General features: G+C 38.2%; 1 protein-coding gene across 1 annotated transcript in view; it reads right to left on the bottom strand.

Moving 5' to 3' along the window:
* Positions 1-18,523, bottom strand: part of TANK (TRAF family member-associated NFKB activator) — a 160,788-nt gene that overhangs the window by 53,788 nt on the left and 88,477 nt on the right. The window contains exon 2 of the mRNA XM_006872020.1: positions 16,024-16,169. Coding sequence (XP_006872082.1) covers positions 16,024-16,122 — 99 coding nt within the window. The 5' untranslated portion in view covers positions 16,123-16,169. The remainder of the gene's footprint in view (positions 1-16,023; positions 16,170-18,523) is intronic.

An 18,523-nucleotide genomic window follows, 5' to 3' on the forward strand; every position in this document is an offset into this window, starting at 1 on the left:
AGCCTCCAAACACCAATGGTTTAAACCTAGACTGTTGCCTAGAGTCCCATTTCTTGTTAAATGTCCAGCACTAAAGATTTACAGCTCTAGGAATTAACCTAATACTATTTGAAAAATTAGTTCCTGCTATTCCCATAAATTAAAAAACCCCAAACAGGAATCCTAATGAAATTTAAAAAAAAAGAAAAAAGATCTCCACTGAAGAAAAAGCAACTTGCACTTATTACATCAAACACTATTAAAGGATAATGATAGCAACAAAGTGATTTACTCTTATTTCTGAAGACCAAGTTTACCATGGTAAAGTTTAAAGACTGGGCAAAGGAGACAAGATACTATATGCCACTATCATAAAAGCTATCAATTTCTGTTTTTCTGTCTTCCTTCTGCTGCAAGAGGAACAAAGAAGTCAAATAGAGAATTGTTCTGTCTGGGAAACCATAAAATCTTTAAGAGCAAATAGATATATTCCTTCTTATTCTTTCAGGACATTATTTTATATTTTGTTCAAACCTTCTAAATAACTCAAATAAAAATGAGTTATTTAGCCTGTGACTATTTTCAAATAAGGTTTCTTGAATTTCTGTGACAAGTTCTTCAAGTAATTCAATTTTTCAAATAAAGTTTTCACTCAAAAGCCTTTTGACACAGGATCTATCCCACAGTTACAAAGCAGCTTCTTTCTTTGTGGAACTTCAGAGTGGATCTTTGTTCCTTCAGGTTCCTAAACTCATTCAAAACCATCCCTGTCTGTTTTCCAACGCTATTTATGCCAAATTGTAAGGGAACACCTTCAGGAACTTTCTTTACAGCAGATTGCTCCTATTTTGCAAAGAGTTACAAGTTAATCGTAGTTTCTGAAAAACTGGGCATTGAACTGCTCCAGGATTGTCAATGGATACAGTAAAAATTGCTCTATTTGTGGTGGAAGTCCTCCACTGATGAGTTCTCTTTGCTACTACATCTTCTAACAGTTGTTCTATGTTCAATTGGGCCTGAACCTACAGGCCTGTTCTGAAAAGAAAATTTGCCTTACGAGTGTCTTTCTGATGGCTTAATTTACTTCCACTCCTGATAAAGTTGGCTGGAATTTTACTTTTTCTGTTTAACAGGTTAGGTCTCTTGAGAACTGCAACTGGTTTTCTCTGTACTTCATTTTGTGCCAGAAGGTCTGTCTTCTTTTTCTGCACTGGAAAGTATTGCTCTATATTAACCACATGAGGTGTTAGTAGTAGACACATACATAGTGTGATTAACTTTCTTATTATCCAAAACACCCCAAAATCTCTCTATTTTTTGAACTACTTTATCACTCCATTGATATAATACAAAACTATGATTAAAAGGTAGGAGACCATCTGTAAATCTTGAAGTTAGATTCTCATCTTTTTCATGGTAGAATGCAAACAGCCCAGCAGAGAAGCCCAGGGTATGAATAATCTCATGTTTCACTGTGGACAGGAACCCAATAAACTTCTGAAACAGTGATATTTGGACACAGGTTAGCATATTCTGCTATTGGTCTGTCCATTTTTGCTCTTACACATAAAGTTTGTAAGAGATGGTGTTTTCATGGCCACACCTCAGTGGCCAAAGCACCAACCTAAAGAACAAAATCAGCATCCCTAACACCTCCTTGGTCTGGCACACCTACTGCTCCATATGGACATGTCCCAATTGCAGAAGACCCTGCATTCCTGGAGAGAATCCTCATTCACTGTAACTGGGCTGCATTTTGTATGTGCTGCACATTCCCCAGTACAGTATCTATAAGGATCATTTTCGTTCTGTACATATTGGTTTGTTGCACATTGTCTGCTCAGTAAGACGCTGCTAGCAGGTCTATGAACCTGAAGTCTTCTCTATATACTAGCCTGTGGGAAAAGTCTATTCTTTTTTTTCGCAGAGTAAAATTCGTCAATGCTTTTATCATAGTCTTGATTCTTAAATGTTCATCAGTCTTTCTTTACCATAATTTGCCTTAAGATAAACCTATTTATGACTTTAGTGTCAGAGGATATGCGATGCCAACAGGGAGGGGAGCTGTCCAAGGAGACAGGAAAAGATGCGGTGCTTGCCCAGAGCCTGACCAACAGGAATAAAATGCCCTGGACCCATAAAGAACCACTCCAGCACCACTGGCTTGGGCGCAGGCCTAAACCCAGGAATCTACTTCCCACCCAACTACTTGGTTGTCGTCTTCAGGCTGGATGAAGAGGTTTTATTTTTTAAAGGTTCAAATTAAATTATATATTTCTTTGGTCTTAGAGGGAATTTTTGTCTTTTTTTAAAGTTTTTATTGTGAATTGAGTGATAGTTTACATGGATAGTTTTACATTCATCGTTTCACTGCAATGATTACAATCTCCTCCATGCATCATCATTCAACGTATATGTTTCTAATCTCTGTATTTTTTAATATTTTTAGAGGAGAAGCGGGGGATGTACATAAAAACACTCAGGGATATATAATAATTTACACCTCCAAAGGGCACATTCTGCAAGTCTCCCTCTTGGCCACCAGCTCTTAGTCCCTCTCTTCCCATGAAAGGCTAGAGTCCTTAGCCGCTCCCCATCTCCATGTCCCCATCTCTGCCTCCATCTCAGGTGTCACTGCTTCTCTGGATAGGGTCCCACATTCTGCTCGTGCTCTTCTCCCTTGATGGTCCTAGGGTCCTCGGTTTCTGGACTGTAAGATTAACCACTCCCCTGTTTTTGTTACAAAACTTCCACTTTTACAATTTTGACAGTTGCAATTAGTCATGATAACAATTACTCACTGTTCAATCATAATCTTATTCCCATCTCTTTTCACCAGACCCATCTAGACAAGATGAAAACTATTCAGTGGGAACTCTTTCTTCCCCTACACACTCTTAACCTAAACTCCCTTTTGAAACCTTGTAAGCCAGTCACTTCGTACCTTTATAACCCTCCTCGCCCTATTATAATTAGCCAATATCTAAGTTGCTCATCCCTATCTACTCTGTGTAGAGGGGATAGCACTGATACTTGATGTGAAGACTCCTTTCCTCTCTATTAGCATTTAGAGTTACTATCTCCATGAGTACAGGTCAGGTTCATCAAATTGTAGCAATTTACTCTTGTTTCCTTTATATTAAAAAAAAATTTTTTTTTTTAAATTGTCCGCTAGTTGAGTTCTGATTATAAAGCCATCAAAGCTAGGTCAAATGTGTACTGTCTGCACGTTTGAGTGTTCTTGTGCATCTCCCCTCATTTTATATCAGCTGATGCTTCACCCTCAGCTCTAGCCTTCTGTGGTTATGTCCTTGTCCATGGGCTCAGGTGTCCCCAGGTCTCACCATGCTTTGGACAAACCAGCCCTTCCTCTCCTCTCTCTCATCTCCAGATCAACAGGAGTCAATGGACTGTGGTTGAACTCAGCCCATTTCTTCATTGCTGCCTTTCTCCCTCTTCCACTCACCAGTAGACCAATATGGTCACCATTAAGCTTACATGCCTGCTCATGTGTTCCCTGAGTTTCAATCTTAGAGGGGAGTTTGTCTTGAAGGATCCTGATTGCTTGCCTTGATGGCTTCCTGGTGAGCAGCTTGCATATTCTTGTGGTAGTCAGTCATGCTGACATCTTTGTTTTGGGTTTTTCCTGATGGTCTTTCTTTGAAGATGTATCTTCTGTTGCTCTAGTTGTTCCAGGCTGGTCTGCTTGCCCTTGCTAGTGGGAATGTCCCACCTCAGAAGGTTCTGGATGGGATTCAGGATTCCACCTAAGGTTCCTATACTCTGCAAAGGCTCTGCAAGAGGCCTATTTCACTGGGCTAGTTCTAGAACTCCTTTTAGATATTCCAATCAGTTAAAGGCTGAAGACAGGCTTAGCAAGTGTTTTATAATCATGTTTCCCAACTTTCCTTTCTATCGCACTCAAGTGTTTATTTTACAATAGTGGGCAAGGGAAACTGATATTCAAAAGACAGTCAAGCATCTTAGTATTCTTTTCCCTCTTCAAACTATGCCTAGATCCTTGTATCCCAAAGCCCTGTTGTCCCAAGGTTGAGCATGCATCACTATTTACCCCTGTCCCACTTAGGCCATGCAAACCTATCTCAGTGTTCCCCTATCTATCTTGATCTTCCACCTCCTCCCCCTTCTTGTATTGCCCTCCCCCAAACCCAAAGTAAACCCCTTACCGCAACCCCACTGTTGTGGTTACCTTATATTCCATTAACTTTTCACTTAATTTAAGACAGTCTATTTTATCCTGTAATCTACCTGACCTTCTCACCACCTGGATCTCTTGTTCCTGTGTTTACCTTCTTTCACACTGTAATTGTTTTGATCATAAACTGATCTCCCAGATCCTCTGTTCTTATAATTTTATTCTGTTCTCAACTCTTCCATTTGTCGACTGAGTTCAGGTTGATGCTGCCACATATGTCAATCTCTGGTTGTTGTCTGTTCTTATTGGTTCTCAATCCACAGAAAACCCTTTAGGATGTTTTTCATCGCAGGGTTGGCTGTAGCAAAATCCCTTAGCTTCTGTTTATCCTGGAATGTTTTGATTACACCATCGTATTTGACAGACAGCTTTGCTGGGTAGAGGATTCTTGGTTGGCAGCTTTTTTTTCTTTCAGCGTTTTATATATGTCTCCCCACTGCCTTCTTGCCTGCATGGTTTCTGCTGAGATTCAAGCTTAATCTGATTTGCTTGCCTTTGTATGTTACACTTCTCTTTTCCCTAGCTGCTTTCAGGATTCTATCCTTATCTTTGATTTTGAAGAGCTTGATTATAATATGTCTTGGTGATTTTCTTTTAGGGTCTATTTTTCCTAGGGTTCGTTGAGCTTCTTGAATGCTTATCTTTTTGATTTTCAGGATGTTGGGGAAATTTTCTTCCAGAAGCTTTCACCTATCTCCTTTGTGGATTTGTATGATTCTTCCTGTTCTGGAATGCCAATAAATCTTAAGTTATTCCTTTTCATACTGTCCAACATGAATCTTAGGCCTTCTTCAGATTTTTTTATCCTTTTTTCTGCTTGCTCTTCTATCATAGTAATGTTGAGAGATTTATCTTCTAGCTCAATAGTTCTGGCTTCTATCTCTTCAATTCTACTTCTTTGCCCTTTTAGTGTATTGTTCATTTCAGATATTCTATTATTTATCGTTTGTACCTCATTCTGTAGGTTTTGAATTGTTTCCAATGTTGTATCTATCTTATTTGATTGTTCCTGTAGTGCTTTCCTGACTTCTTCCTTATTTTTCTCAACACCATTGTATAGTGTTTTGATACATTTTATAATCATTTTTCTGAATTCCTTCTCAGGCATTTCCAAAGCCTGCCCATCTTCTAGTATGGAGTGTATGTCTACTTCCAGCTCATTTACCTCAGTCACTTTATCTTGTTTCTCGACATGTGCAGATATGGTCATCTGTTTCTCTTTGGGCATATTTCAGGAGTGAGGTGTGGCCTTAATACTTAGATGGGTGTGTATTTTGGTAATTTTTATGCTTTCTGATTGCCTCTAAGTAGGTGTGATCAGTAGATGGGCCTTCCTTTTCATTCTTCTTTCTGAGAAATTTCAAGATGCCACTGTTGGTTGTTGTGATTGTGTAACAGGATTTAATTTTTGGCCTATTTCCTTTTTAGTCTGCCTGTCCTGCTCTACAACCCCCAGTTCAGGCCTTTTTCCTAGTGATAAACAGTTCAGGGCCAGCTGTGGCCGTTTTACACTGTCGTTTGGTTTTAAGTGGAAACTGTCTCTTTACATTTCAAGGAGATCTGTGCGCATGCATAGTAGAACCCTCCAGGGTGGGGGTAAGGTGTCCACTCGCTCCAGCACCCCCTCTAGTCACCAGAATGGACGTGCAGAGACAGCGAGAGACCAATGAACAGATACAAAAAAAGAATGTCCACACCTTTAACTCCATGGCTCTGTCAGGCGTCTGTGGCTGCTCTGATCCTTCCCCTGCTTGGTCTCACCCAAGATGGTGGCTCCAGGACAGCTGAGCATCTTGAATTAGAAAGCAATGGAATTCTTGCTTCTACTACAAATTCCCCTAGCTGTAAGCCTTCCAACCTTCTAAATATTCCTTTATATTTGGTTCAGCGTTCTGGCACCATTTCCTTAGGCTGCTTGGTCCAGTATTCTGTGTTGTTGCTGATGGAGCTACTCACTGCACTTCCACCCGATCTGCCATTTTGTTTGTTCCTGGGTCCAGACTTATTTTTGTTCCCCAACTCAAAGAACATTTAAAAGGAATATGTTCTTAGTCCTTCAAGGATGCCCACACTGCCATTTTGAAGTAATATATATAAAAGAGTGTAGAATTCTTTGGAGGATGGGTTAGAGAGATGGAAACACTACCTTTAGAAGTGTATAGACCGACATGGAGGATGTGTCAAGAAACAATAGCTTCACATTTTGATATTTTTGCTTAATAAAAGTTCCTATGATTTTGCAGAAATATTTTTTGGCTTACCCTCACTGTTTGCCATCAAAGATAACCATTCTTCTACTATACTTGTATTTGCTCTTTCACTTCATATGGAACTCAACCTCAAATCCTCTTTTGTTCTCAGTCTACTAGGTTCCTCCTAGATTATTAACTTCTTTTCGACTTCAGCTCTCATTTCAGAGGGCCTGATTTCATTTGTTTTTGTAAGCACTTTCTGAGAAGCTTGCCATTTTTCTCATAATGCTGCCATCTTTTTAATCCTGAATTCAGCTATTCATTTGTTTCACTTCTATACCAAGAAAGCTGCTGGAAAAATTGCCTATAGGACTGATGTCACTAAAAATTCAGGGTAAAGGCTAGATAGAATGTCTTTTTTCTATTTCTTAAATAAAGTTAGTCCAATTCTTTAGTACCACCTTCACAGTATCCTACAGTTGTTCTACACAGTAGATTGATAAGCTTGCCTTATATTTCAAAAAATTAAGGACTATTAAATAATAACACATTTTAACCGCTTGTTACCAACCACATTATATTTGTTGTTGTTAAGTGCCGCTGAGTGGATTCTGACCCAAAGTGACCCTGTATAGGATTTCCAAAGAGTGGCTGGTGAGCTTCAACCATCAATATTGAGGTTCAAACCAACTTTGCAATCCAGTGCATTAAACCACAGCACCAAAGCATGCTTAATTTGCATGTTTTTTTCTTGTCCCCTCTACTCCATCACACTGAATGACTTTTATGTCTCTTGTGTGTTCATCTATATCCTACAAAACTTCTACTGCAGCACTTACTATACTGTGGTATAAAGATTTTTTTTTAAAGTTAGTTTAGTGAATGTTTATTGCAGCATTATCCCAATAGCAGAAAGGTGGAAATAACTAAAAACCATCAATAGATGAATGGAAAAAAAGAACAACTGTGTATAATAATACACACAATGGAATACCATTCAGTGCTGTTGTGGTACTGTGCAAATAAGCACTGAACTGCAAAGTCGGCAGTTCAAACTCACCAGCTGCTCCTCAGAAACCCTATACAGAGTCACTAGTAGTTGGAACTGACTCTACAGCACTTAACAACAACATAATATATATAAAGGAAGTTTGATATATGCTATAAAATGAACTTCGAAAACATGCTAAGTGAAAGAAGCCAGGCATAGAACATCACATATTGTTTGATTCATTTTATATGAGATACCCAGAAAAGGCAAACCCTAGAGGCAGAAAAAGGAGCTCTGGTAGTGTAGTGGTTACGAGTCAGGCTGCTAACCTCAAGACCAGCAGTTTGAAACTACCAGCCGTTCCACTGAAGAAAGATGAGGCTTTCTGCTTCCGTAAAGATATTGTTGTTATTAAGTGCCGTTAGTCGATTCCGACCCATAGCAACCCTGTATAGGATTTCCTAGGAGCACCTGGTGAGCCTGAACCACATCCCTTGCAGTTCAAATGGCTTTGCAGTCTGGTGCATTAACTCACAGCGCCACACCACGACTCCATATCCCATAAAGATATACAGCCTTGGAAATCTTGTGCAGGGTCGCTATGAGTCAGAACCAACTCCACAGGACATAATCACCACCACTAGCACCACCACTAAAGGCAGAGAGCAGTTTAGTGGCTATCTGGGAATTGGGATAGGGAATGGTAGGGAGGAATGTTTTTCTAGAGTGATGCAAAAGTTTTGAAAGTAGTATTACACAGCATTATGAATTCACTAAATGCCACTGAGATGTATACTTTAAAATGTTTAAATGCTTTAAAAAAATCCTCATCAAGGGTGCATAGTAATCCATATGAAACCGACTTCTGTCGCATTGATTCAGATTCACAGCCACCCTATAGGGCAGAGTAGAACTGTCCCATAAGGTTCTTAAGGCTGTAAACTTTACAGAAGCAGACTGCTACATCATTGTCCTGCAAAGCGGCTGGTGGGTTCAAACCACTGACCTTTTAGTTAGCAGCCCAGTGCTTCAATCACTACACCTTTAGTATATTTATTGTTGTTAAGTGCCGTTGAGTCAGTTTCCGCTCACAGTGACCCTGTATAAGGTTTTTGAAGCTGTACGTCTTTCTGGGAGCAGAAAAGCTCATCTCCCATGGAGTGTGGTGGGCTTGAACTGATGACCTTGTGGATGACAGTTCAGTGCTTATCTTACAAAGCCACCGTACTCCCAACCTTCAGTATATAGTGGGTGGTGGTGCTGGTGGTGGTGGCATGCCGTCAAGTCAGATAGGGCTTAAAGCGAATCTGTACAGGGTTTCTGAGGCTATAAATCTTCACAGGAGCAGAAAGCCTCATCTTTCTCCTGCACAGCCGCTGGCAGATTCAAGCTGCTGACCTTGTGGTTAGCAGCCCAACATATAACCCACAATGATACCAGGGATCCTTCAGTGCAAAGTAGTTAAATGTTTCTTAAATAAATGTATTTTGAGCTTAATCCATTAGAATATATGAGAGGGCTTCAAAAATCTTGTGGAAAAATGAAATCACTGGAAAAAAGAAATACAGTAAAATACATAAAAATACTGTAATTCCCTTTCTTTTCTTTGGGAAAACTTATGATGTAATCATGGTTTCTTCCATGGCATATTTTTTCCCTTTCAGTTGCCATGGAGTTAACTTTGACTCATGGAAATCCCATGTGTATCAGAATACAAACATGCTCCATAAGGCTTTCATTGTTGATTTGTAAGTAGATCCCTAGGCCTACTCTGGATGAACTTGAAGCTAACTGAACATATTAACCATTTATGCCACCTAGGGACTTTCCAAGGTAGGGTTAAAATATCATTGGCCAATGCAGGATGCAGGAAGATGACTTACATAAATTTCTGCTTTAAACTAAGAATATTTCAATACTTCTTTTCCTTAATTGTGTTTCCTAACTTTCCTAGCATAGAATAGTATTGCCAAGGTTTCTTAACCTAAATGGGAAAATAAGAAGTATAAAACCTGGGAGTGTTTTTTACATAAACACAAGTGATTATGCCTTAAACGTGAACTGGAAAGGAAAATAAATTCAAATTGTAGATTTCATTTCAATAATTTTAGAAAGCTCTCTGTCATATCGTGCTCCTGTTTCTCCTATGTACCCTAATGGAGCTTTACAGGGTTTTCTGTAAAGCAACAGAGAATCATAAAAAATAATAATGGTTTTTAAGGAATTCAGAGAGATGTCTATTAAGTGTCATCAAGTCAGTTCCGACTCATAGCAACCAAGTATGGAGGTCCCCAGGAGTGGCTGGTGAAAAGGAATTATTCAATCTATATTTACAGAATAAACAAGGAACTATATGGCTAGCATATATCCTAGATTTCAGAATTTAACAGGCTAGCATTTTTTTTTTTTAATTGGGAGAACCACCATAAAGGCTCCACTTTAACTTTCTGCAGGAACGAGGCACTAAAATAGGCTCTAGGCTCTATCTGTAGAAAGGCTTGTTTGTAAGGTTGGCTTTTAGCTGCAAATTGGGAATTTGGCTTTTGAAACATTTCCTAAGTGATCAAGTTGTTACTGCCATGCCAGCATACAGACACTGAACAATAAAATTTATGGTCACATACCTACTTTCCTTTTTAGAATTTGGAAGTTAGATTGAGACAAGGGCCCTTACATAACCAACCCTCAATGAACAATCAGAACTCTGAATCTCAGATGGACTTTCATAAGTAAGCACAATACATACTTGTAAATGAATTTTCTGAGGGAGGGTACTCTCTGTGTAATCCCTCACAGGAGAAAAACAGCATAAGAAGCACGTACATGGATTCCTCTAGATTCTGCCTGAAGTCTTTTACCATTAACCATCTGGCTATGTTATCCTTACTATGCACTGTAATAAATCTTACCCATGAGTAGAACTCTACACCGAGTCTCATGAGTTCTGTGAATTAGGGAATATGAAGGAGGTTTTAGGCCTCCCTTATGTGTACAGTGATAATTTTTTTTTTTAAGCTGAGACGTTTTCTGGGCAGAAGAAATTGCTTTAAATTTTTTTCTAAGACCTATAAAAGCAACTAAATGTACAGACGACATGAAACAATTACTAGTCACCCATTTAAGTCATACTTATACCACAAACTACTTACGGTGCAAAAGCAATGTCTGTTCTATTTATTGTTAAAATTGTCCTGAGTTCATCTGAGTGAACCAGTGCCTGAGAAGCTTAGGAGAACAAATGAAAAAAAATGTAACACATATACATCTAGACACAAATAGATACCATTAACATTATATACAATAACAAATTCAGCATGCTAACCATGATGTAAATATTTTACAGCACAAAGCTATTATCTAACTCCACCTTATTGCTGCTGCTGAAACATGCCACCGAGTTGGTTTCGACTCCTAGTGATCCTGTATAGCATTTCCAAAAAGCAGCTGGTGAGTTTGAACTGCATACTTTGCATTTGGCAGTTCAGTGTTTACCCCATAGTGTCATACCACTGTTCCAACTTAGCATGGATTAATTTATATTAGTTTCCAATTATAGAAAGAAAACCCGTGTAATTCTGAGTCTATGCTCTTCAGCATTGGAGGAGGGAGTGGTATTAAAATAACCAGACCTCCCCTGACATGAATATGTACTGTGAGAATACATCATGACTTCTTACAGGGTTGTTATTGTTAGGTGCCATCAAGTTGGTACCAACTCACAGCGACCCTATGCACAACAGAACGAAACACTGCATGGTCCCTGGGCCAACCTCACAATTGTTGCCACACTTGAGCCCATTGATGCTGCCACTTGGCCAATCCATCTCACTGGGTCTTCCTCTTTTTCTCTGACCCTCCACCTTACTAAACATAATATCCTTCTCCAGGGACTGGTCTCTCCTGACAATATGTCTGACATATGAGAGATGAAGCTTGGCCATCCTGGCCTCCAAGGAGCACCACCCTGGTTGCACTTCTTCCAACACAGATCTGTTGGTTCTTTTGGCAGCCCATGGCACTTTCAGTATTCTCCTCCAATAACATAACTCAAATGCATCAATTCTTCTATTATCTTCCTTATTCACTGCCCAGCTTTCGCATGCATATGAGGTTATAGAAAATACCATGGCTTGGGTCAGGTGCACCTTAGTCCTCAAGCTGACATCTTTGCACTTCAACACTTTAAAAAGGTCTTGTGCAGCAGATTTGCCTAATGTGATACGTCGTTTGATTTCTTGACTGCTGCTTCCATGACTGTTGATAGTTGATCCAAAAAGACTGAAGTTCTTGACAACTTCTATCTTTTCTCCATTGATAAAATGTTGTTTATTGGTCCAGCGGTGAGGATTTCTGTTTTCTTTACATTGAGATGCAATTCATACCAAAGGCTGTGCTCTTTGATCTTCATTAGTAAATATTTTAAGCCCTTTTCATTTTCAGCAAGTAAGGTTGTATCATGTGCATATCACAGGTTGTTAATGAGTTTTCCTCCAATCCTGATGCCATATTCTTCTTCATATAGCCCAGCTTCTTGGATTATTTGCTCAGCATACAGGCTGAATAAGTATGGTGTAAGAATACAATCCTGTCGCACACCTTTCTTAATTTTAAACCATTCAGTGTTCCCATGCTCTGTTCGAACAACTGCCTCTTGGTTCATGTACAAATTCCTCAGGAGCAGAATTAAGTGTTCTGGAATAATCATACTTCACAATATTGCCCATAGCTTGTCATGATCCACACAATGAAAAGCCTTTGTGTAGAAAATAAAGTACAGGTAAACATCTTTCTGGTATTCTCTGCTTTCAGTCAAGATCCATCGGACATCAGCTATGATATCCCTCATTCCACGGCCTCTTCTGAATCTAGATTGAACCTGTGGAAATTCTCTGTAAATGTATGCTTGCAGCAGTTTCTCTATTACCTTTAGTAAAACTTTACTCGCATGGGATATCAAAGAGATTGTCTGATGATTTCTGTATTCTGTTGGGTCACCTCTGTTTGGAATGGACACAAATACGGATCTCTTCCAGTCAGTTGGCCAGATAGCTGTCTTCTAAATTTCTTGGCATAGATGAGTGAGCCTCAGTGAAGCCTCACTTTCTTGAAAGATTTCAATTTTTATTCCATCAATTCCTGGTGCCTTGTCCTTTGCCAATTCCTTCAATGCACCTTGGACTTCTTCCTTCAGTATCATTGGCTCTTGGTCATATGCTACCTCTTGAAATGGTTGAACATCAGCCTTTCCTTTTGGTGCAGCTACTCTGTGTATTCTTTCCATCTTTTCTTGATGCTTTCTGCATCATTCAATAATTTGCCCAAGAGAATCATTAAATAACCGAAGTTGAGACTAGAATTTTTTTCTTCAGTTCCCCCAGCTTGAAAAATGCTAAGCATGTTTTTCCCTTTTGGTTTTCTCACTCTAGATCTTTGCACATTTGGTTGTAATATTCGATTTTGTCTTCTTGAGCTGACATTTTAAATTTTCTGTTCAGCTCTTGTACATCCTCATTTCTTCCATTTGATTTAGCATCTGTACACTATGGAGAGCAAGTTTCAGTTTCTCATTTTGAACTTTTCCTTCTTTCTTGTCTTCTTAATGACTTTTTGCTTTCTTCCTGTATGATATTCTTTATGTCATCCTACAACTCTTCTGGTCTTTGGTCTTTAGTGTTTAATGTAACAAATCTGTTCTTCAGATGATCTCAAAATTCAGGTGGGATATAGTCGAGGTCATATTTTGGCTCTTGTGGACTTGTTTTCATTTTTTTCAGCTTCAGTTTGAATTTGCATATAAGCTTATCTGCCCTGGCCTTGTTTTGACTGATGATATACAGAGTTCTAATTTTGCTTATATTATATGTAGAAAGAATTTCCTTTTTTATTTTTAAATGCTAATAGTTTGCTGGTTATTACATATTTGGATTATGATGATTTGATGGACATACTTTACTTACTCCTCATTTCATTTCTTCCCATTTTGGAATTTTCTTTTCTCTTTTGAATATTTTATTGTATTTTTGGTGAAAATTTACCCAGAAAATTCATTTCCCATTCAACAATTTATACACATGTAGTTCCGTGACATTGGTTGCTATCCCCACAATGTGTCAGCACTCTATCCATTTCCACCCTGCCTTCTCCATTCCCTCAGTTGTTTCCCTTCTCCTTCTTGCCTTTTCTGTGCTTGTGGGCAAATTACACCTGCTTGATTTTGAACTCAAATACACCTCAGAGATACTGTGGATCCAGCTTCAGACTCTGCAATAAAGCTAGTATCTTAATAAAGTGAGCCACATGGATTTTTTTCTCAGTGTATATAAAAGTTTACACTATACTGAAGTGTGCAACTTGAAATATTGTGAGAATTAACAAAATGTGACATAGAGACATGAAGTGAGGACACATTATAGGAAAAACAGTGCTGATATATTTGCTTGATGTAGGGTTGCCACAAATGTTAAATTTGTAAAAAACATAGTAACTGCTAAGCGCAATAAAACAAGGTATGCCTGCAGTTGACTGTTCTAAGGAGAACGCTCCTCATGACTGCTGTTTATTGTAAAAGGCCAATCTATTTGGCTGACAGATTATATGTGGGAGTGGCTTCAGTTCCAGGCTATAAGGGTATTTTTGGGATATAGTCTCTAGAGTTTCCCTAGTCAACTAGATGGTTCAAACCGACCTTGTAGCCAAGCGCTTATCCTACAGTGCCACACCAGGGCTCCTGGTTGACAGTAGGTTTGATTTTTTGGTTTACTAGCTACTAAGCAATTTTCTCTTTCCTCTCAGATCCCTGGTAATTATCAAAGAATGTTCGTTTCTGTATATAAGCTTATTCTTGACATTTTATAAAATTGTATCGAACAATACTAAAAGTATTGTTATAGAATACTAAAAGTGCCATGGGCTGCCAAAAGAACCAATAGATCCGTTTTGGAAGAAGTGCAGCCAGAGTGTTCCTTAGAGGCCAAGATGGCCAAACTTCGTCTCTCGTACTTTGGACACATTGTCAGGAAGGAACTATCGTTAGAGAAGGATATCATGCTGGGTAAGATGGAGGGTCAGAGTACAAGAGGAAGACCCCCAACAAGATGGACTGGCCAGGTGGTAGCATCGATAGACTCAAGTGTGGCAACAGTAGTGAGGTTGGCCCAGGATTAGATATTGTTTCGTTCTGCTGTGCATAAGGTCGCTATGAGTCAGTGCCGACTCGATGGCACCTAACAACAACAAAAACATCGAAAAATTTAGTCAATGCTTTTTCTGATTGATTTATTTCACTTAACATGTGTTCCAGATTCATCCATGTTCTGTTTCATATACTCATTATTATTCTTGACCATTGTGGAATATTCCATTCTATGTATGTATATTTTGTTTCTTCATTCATCTGATAATGAACACTTAGGTACATTTCATCTTTTCTGCTATTGTGAATAATGCTGCAATGAACATGGGTTGGGTGTGCATTATGTCTATTCATGCCACTGCTCTTAGTTCTCTAGGATATACTCATATACTTAGCAGTGGGATTCCTAGATAACCTGGAGTTTCTGCCTAGCTTTTTGAGGATGTGCCATACCATTTTCCATGGAGGCAGCAGCATTTTACAATTTCACCAGAGTGTTAAGAATTCTAAATTCCCCACGACATCACTAGCATTTGTTGTTTTCTGTTCCTTAGAAGTGCCATTTTTGCAGGAGTGATATGATATTTCATTGTAGTTTTGATGTGCATCTCTCTACCGGTTAATGATGGAAAGCATTTTTCTTCATGTGTTTATTGGCTGCTTGAATGTCTTCTTTGGTGAAATGCCTGGTCAGTCCTTTGTCTTTATTTTTGATTGAATTGTTTGCCTTTTTGTTGTTGAGGTATTTAAGTTCATATATATATATATACATATGTCAGAGAATACAGCCTTGTTAGATAAGTCATTATATATTAAAAAAAAATTCCCAGTCTGTAGGTTCTCATTTGACTCTTTTGGTAAAGTCTTTTAACAAGTACAAATATTGAATTTTTAAGAGGTCCCAGTTATCTAGCTTATCTTGCTATAAGTACCTTTCTAGTGATGTTTGGCAGTGTAGGGGTCCATAGATAAGGACTCCTAACTTTGCCCCTCTACTTTATCTTCCAGAAACTAAAAGCTGAGACTTTTAATAAGTTATCAAGGGGTTCACTGGAATAGTGTGCCTATTTTTAGCTGTCTTAGTAAAATAAAATGGAAGGTTATTATACATAAATAGCACATTTACTTACAGGATATTTTAGGATTTGTAGTCTTTTGCATCAGTCAAATAACAATGTTAAAAAGCAAAACAAAAACAAACTAGGTGAGATAGTGATACAAATGAATTGTTTTTATATTTATTTCAAAGCAAATCCTGTTTCAAAACTGCTTATGGAATACAACTTTCCTAAATACAATTACTTTAAAATGAACCCATCAATTTTTAACATAGATGACAATGTTTTAAAAAACAGACATCAAATAAAAACATCAAAGTTTACACATTAATATACCTTTATGTTTCAGGAACTATAGTTCTTCAAGGCAATGTCCAATGATACAAAATTTTGACTTGTAAAATACAGTCCACTGACAATTATAATTAACAACTTTCAAACCCAGAACTACAAACCTTTTGCTGTAGTTCTCTTATTGCAGAATCTCTATCCATGCATGCCTGTCGGAAGGCTTCATAAGCTTTATTGAGTTGCTCGCCAATGTTTTTATCCATTCCTCTGTGTCCTGTAGCATCACTATAAAGTATGGAGTACGACAGGTCTGGAAAACAATCAGAACAACTTAGATAGCTATGCAGTTATTTAAATTTCATTTGAAAAATACATTTTAAGACAGTATTATAAAGTGCCATGGGCTTCCAAAAGAACAAACAGATCTGTGTTGGAAGTGCAGCTAGAGTGCTCCTTGGAGGCCAGGATGGCCAAACTTCTTCTCTCATACTTCAGACATGTTGTCAGGAGGGACCAGTCGCTGGAGAAGGATATCATGTTTGGTAAGGTGGAGGGTCAGAAAAAAGTGGAAGACTTCTCAGAGAGATGGATTGGCCAAGTGGCAGCATCAATGGGCTCAAACGTGGCAACAATTGTGAGCTTGGTCCAGGATCGGGCAGTATTTTGTTCTGTTGTGCATAGGGTTGCTATGAGTCGGTACCAACTCGATGGCACCTAACAACAACAACATAAAGTCCCTGAAGGAGCCCTGGTGGCACTGTGGGCTGCTAATCACAGCTGGCAATTCAAACCGGCTCTGTAGGAGAAAGATAGGACTGTCCGCTCCTGTAAGTATTTAGTCTTAAAAACTCTATATAGGGACTCTGTGAGATGGAATTGAAGCAGTGGTGGTTGGTTTGTGGGGTTTGTTTGGTTTTGTTTATAAAGTCTCTGGCTGGCACAAACGGTTTGCATTTGACTATTAATTTAAAGGTTAGAGGTTTTGAACCAACTTGGTGGTGCTATAGAAGACATGGCAATCAATTTTCATTATGACTACAGACAAGAAAACCTTATGGAGCAGGCAATTCTACTCTAACACATGGGGAAGCCATGAGCTGGAACCAATAAAGTTTCTTTAAATAAAGTTTACCATGAACAGATAGCCTATATAAGCATAAGTCTCTCTAAAAATCTTGACCAAAAATATTGTGAAACCTTAACTTCTACAAGTTTTTTTTTAAAAAAACATTCTTTAACAAATGCCTAAGGAGCAAGTGGTCTTTCAGTGTATAAAGATGCAACTCTGAAAATAGTAATCTATAAATGCTACCTAAAAATGGAGAAATAGAAAAACTCATCTTATTATTAATATTCATTATGGAAATGCACAACAGGATTAGCAATGTGGGAAAGGATTTCTTTTTACTAAACGGACATTACTCCCACTTACAAGGTGAATTCTTGCTACACTGAAATTAGAGCAAAATTAAATAGATAATAAATGTTTGTGGATGAAGTTCACACTGTTGTTATCACAGAGCAATTAAAATGTGTGAAAATGCTCTTATTTTAGCACAAAATCTAGGGAGAGCTGTTGTTGGATTGTACATTAAAAAAGAAAAATCACATCCCTTCAGTCCTTCCCCCACTCCCTATTAATTTTCCAACCTCCCTGCTGTTTCTGAACTACAGGTAATTTGCTCAGTGGAGCTAATTTGGTTTATCATCTCAGTTTGCATAACATCTCTAACCACATTCCTTGGCTCAGAGCAGAAGGCCATCTAATGACTCTGATTCTTCTTCTCCAATTGAACTTTCTCTGTATCTTCTAAAAGCCATAGAGTAGACAAACTTCTTCAGTAGTCATCCCCATTTTAGGGAGACAACTTTTTCACTTCTTTGGAAATTCCTCCATAACCCAGTCCCCAATCTGTCATAAATATCTTCCATGTCATCTTTGGGTACAAAATGCTCTTTTTTTAAAAGACAAAAAAATACCATTTTTAATTGAATGTAACTCACACGACATAAAACTCGCCATTTTAAAGTTTTTTGTTTGTTTTTTAACCATACACACCATGTTGTGCAGCCATCATCATAATTCCAGACCATTTCTATCACTATTCACAATCACATACATATTAGAAATTCGTCCAACTTCTCTTCCTGCTCCCCTGACAACAACTCATCTAGTTCCTGTATCTAAAAGACTTGTCTTTTCTGATCATTTTATGTAAATGGAACTATATAATATGTGGCCTTTTATATCTGGCTTTTTTCACTTAACATATTTTTGAGACTCATTCATGTTGTACCATATTTTCCCCAAAATCACTTATCCATGTAAATAACAAGCAAACACATATAATGGACAAAAATGACAAATTTATGTAAAAAGTTTTGGCATAACACAACCATGCACACACTACGCATGTCTTGTGACATTTACATAAGTGAATTGTGGCTTCATTCATGAATTCAAAAATAGTACCTTTGTGGGATCGTATTTGCATATATAGTAAAGGCATAAGCCATGGTCAATAAATCATGAATAGAGTTTGGTAGTATCCCAGTAATTGGAAAATAAATAGCTAAAACAGTTTGCTCTGAAGCAGCTTGTGGCTTTTTTCAATTGAAAACTGAATCATAAGAGCCTAAGAGCAGCTGAGTTCCTTGTAGCCC

This window comes from Chrysochloris asiatica, unplaced genomic scaffold (genome assembly GCF_000296735.1).
Source record: "Chrysochloris asiatica unplaced genomic scaffold, ChrAsi1.0 scaffold00181, whole genome shotgun sequence".
Taxonomy (NCBI): domain Eukaryota; kingdom Metazoa; phylum Chordata; class Mammalia; order Afrosoricida; family Chrysochloridae; genus Chrysochloris; species Chrysochloris asiatica.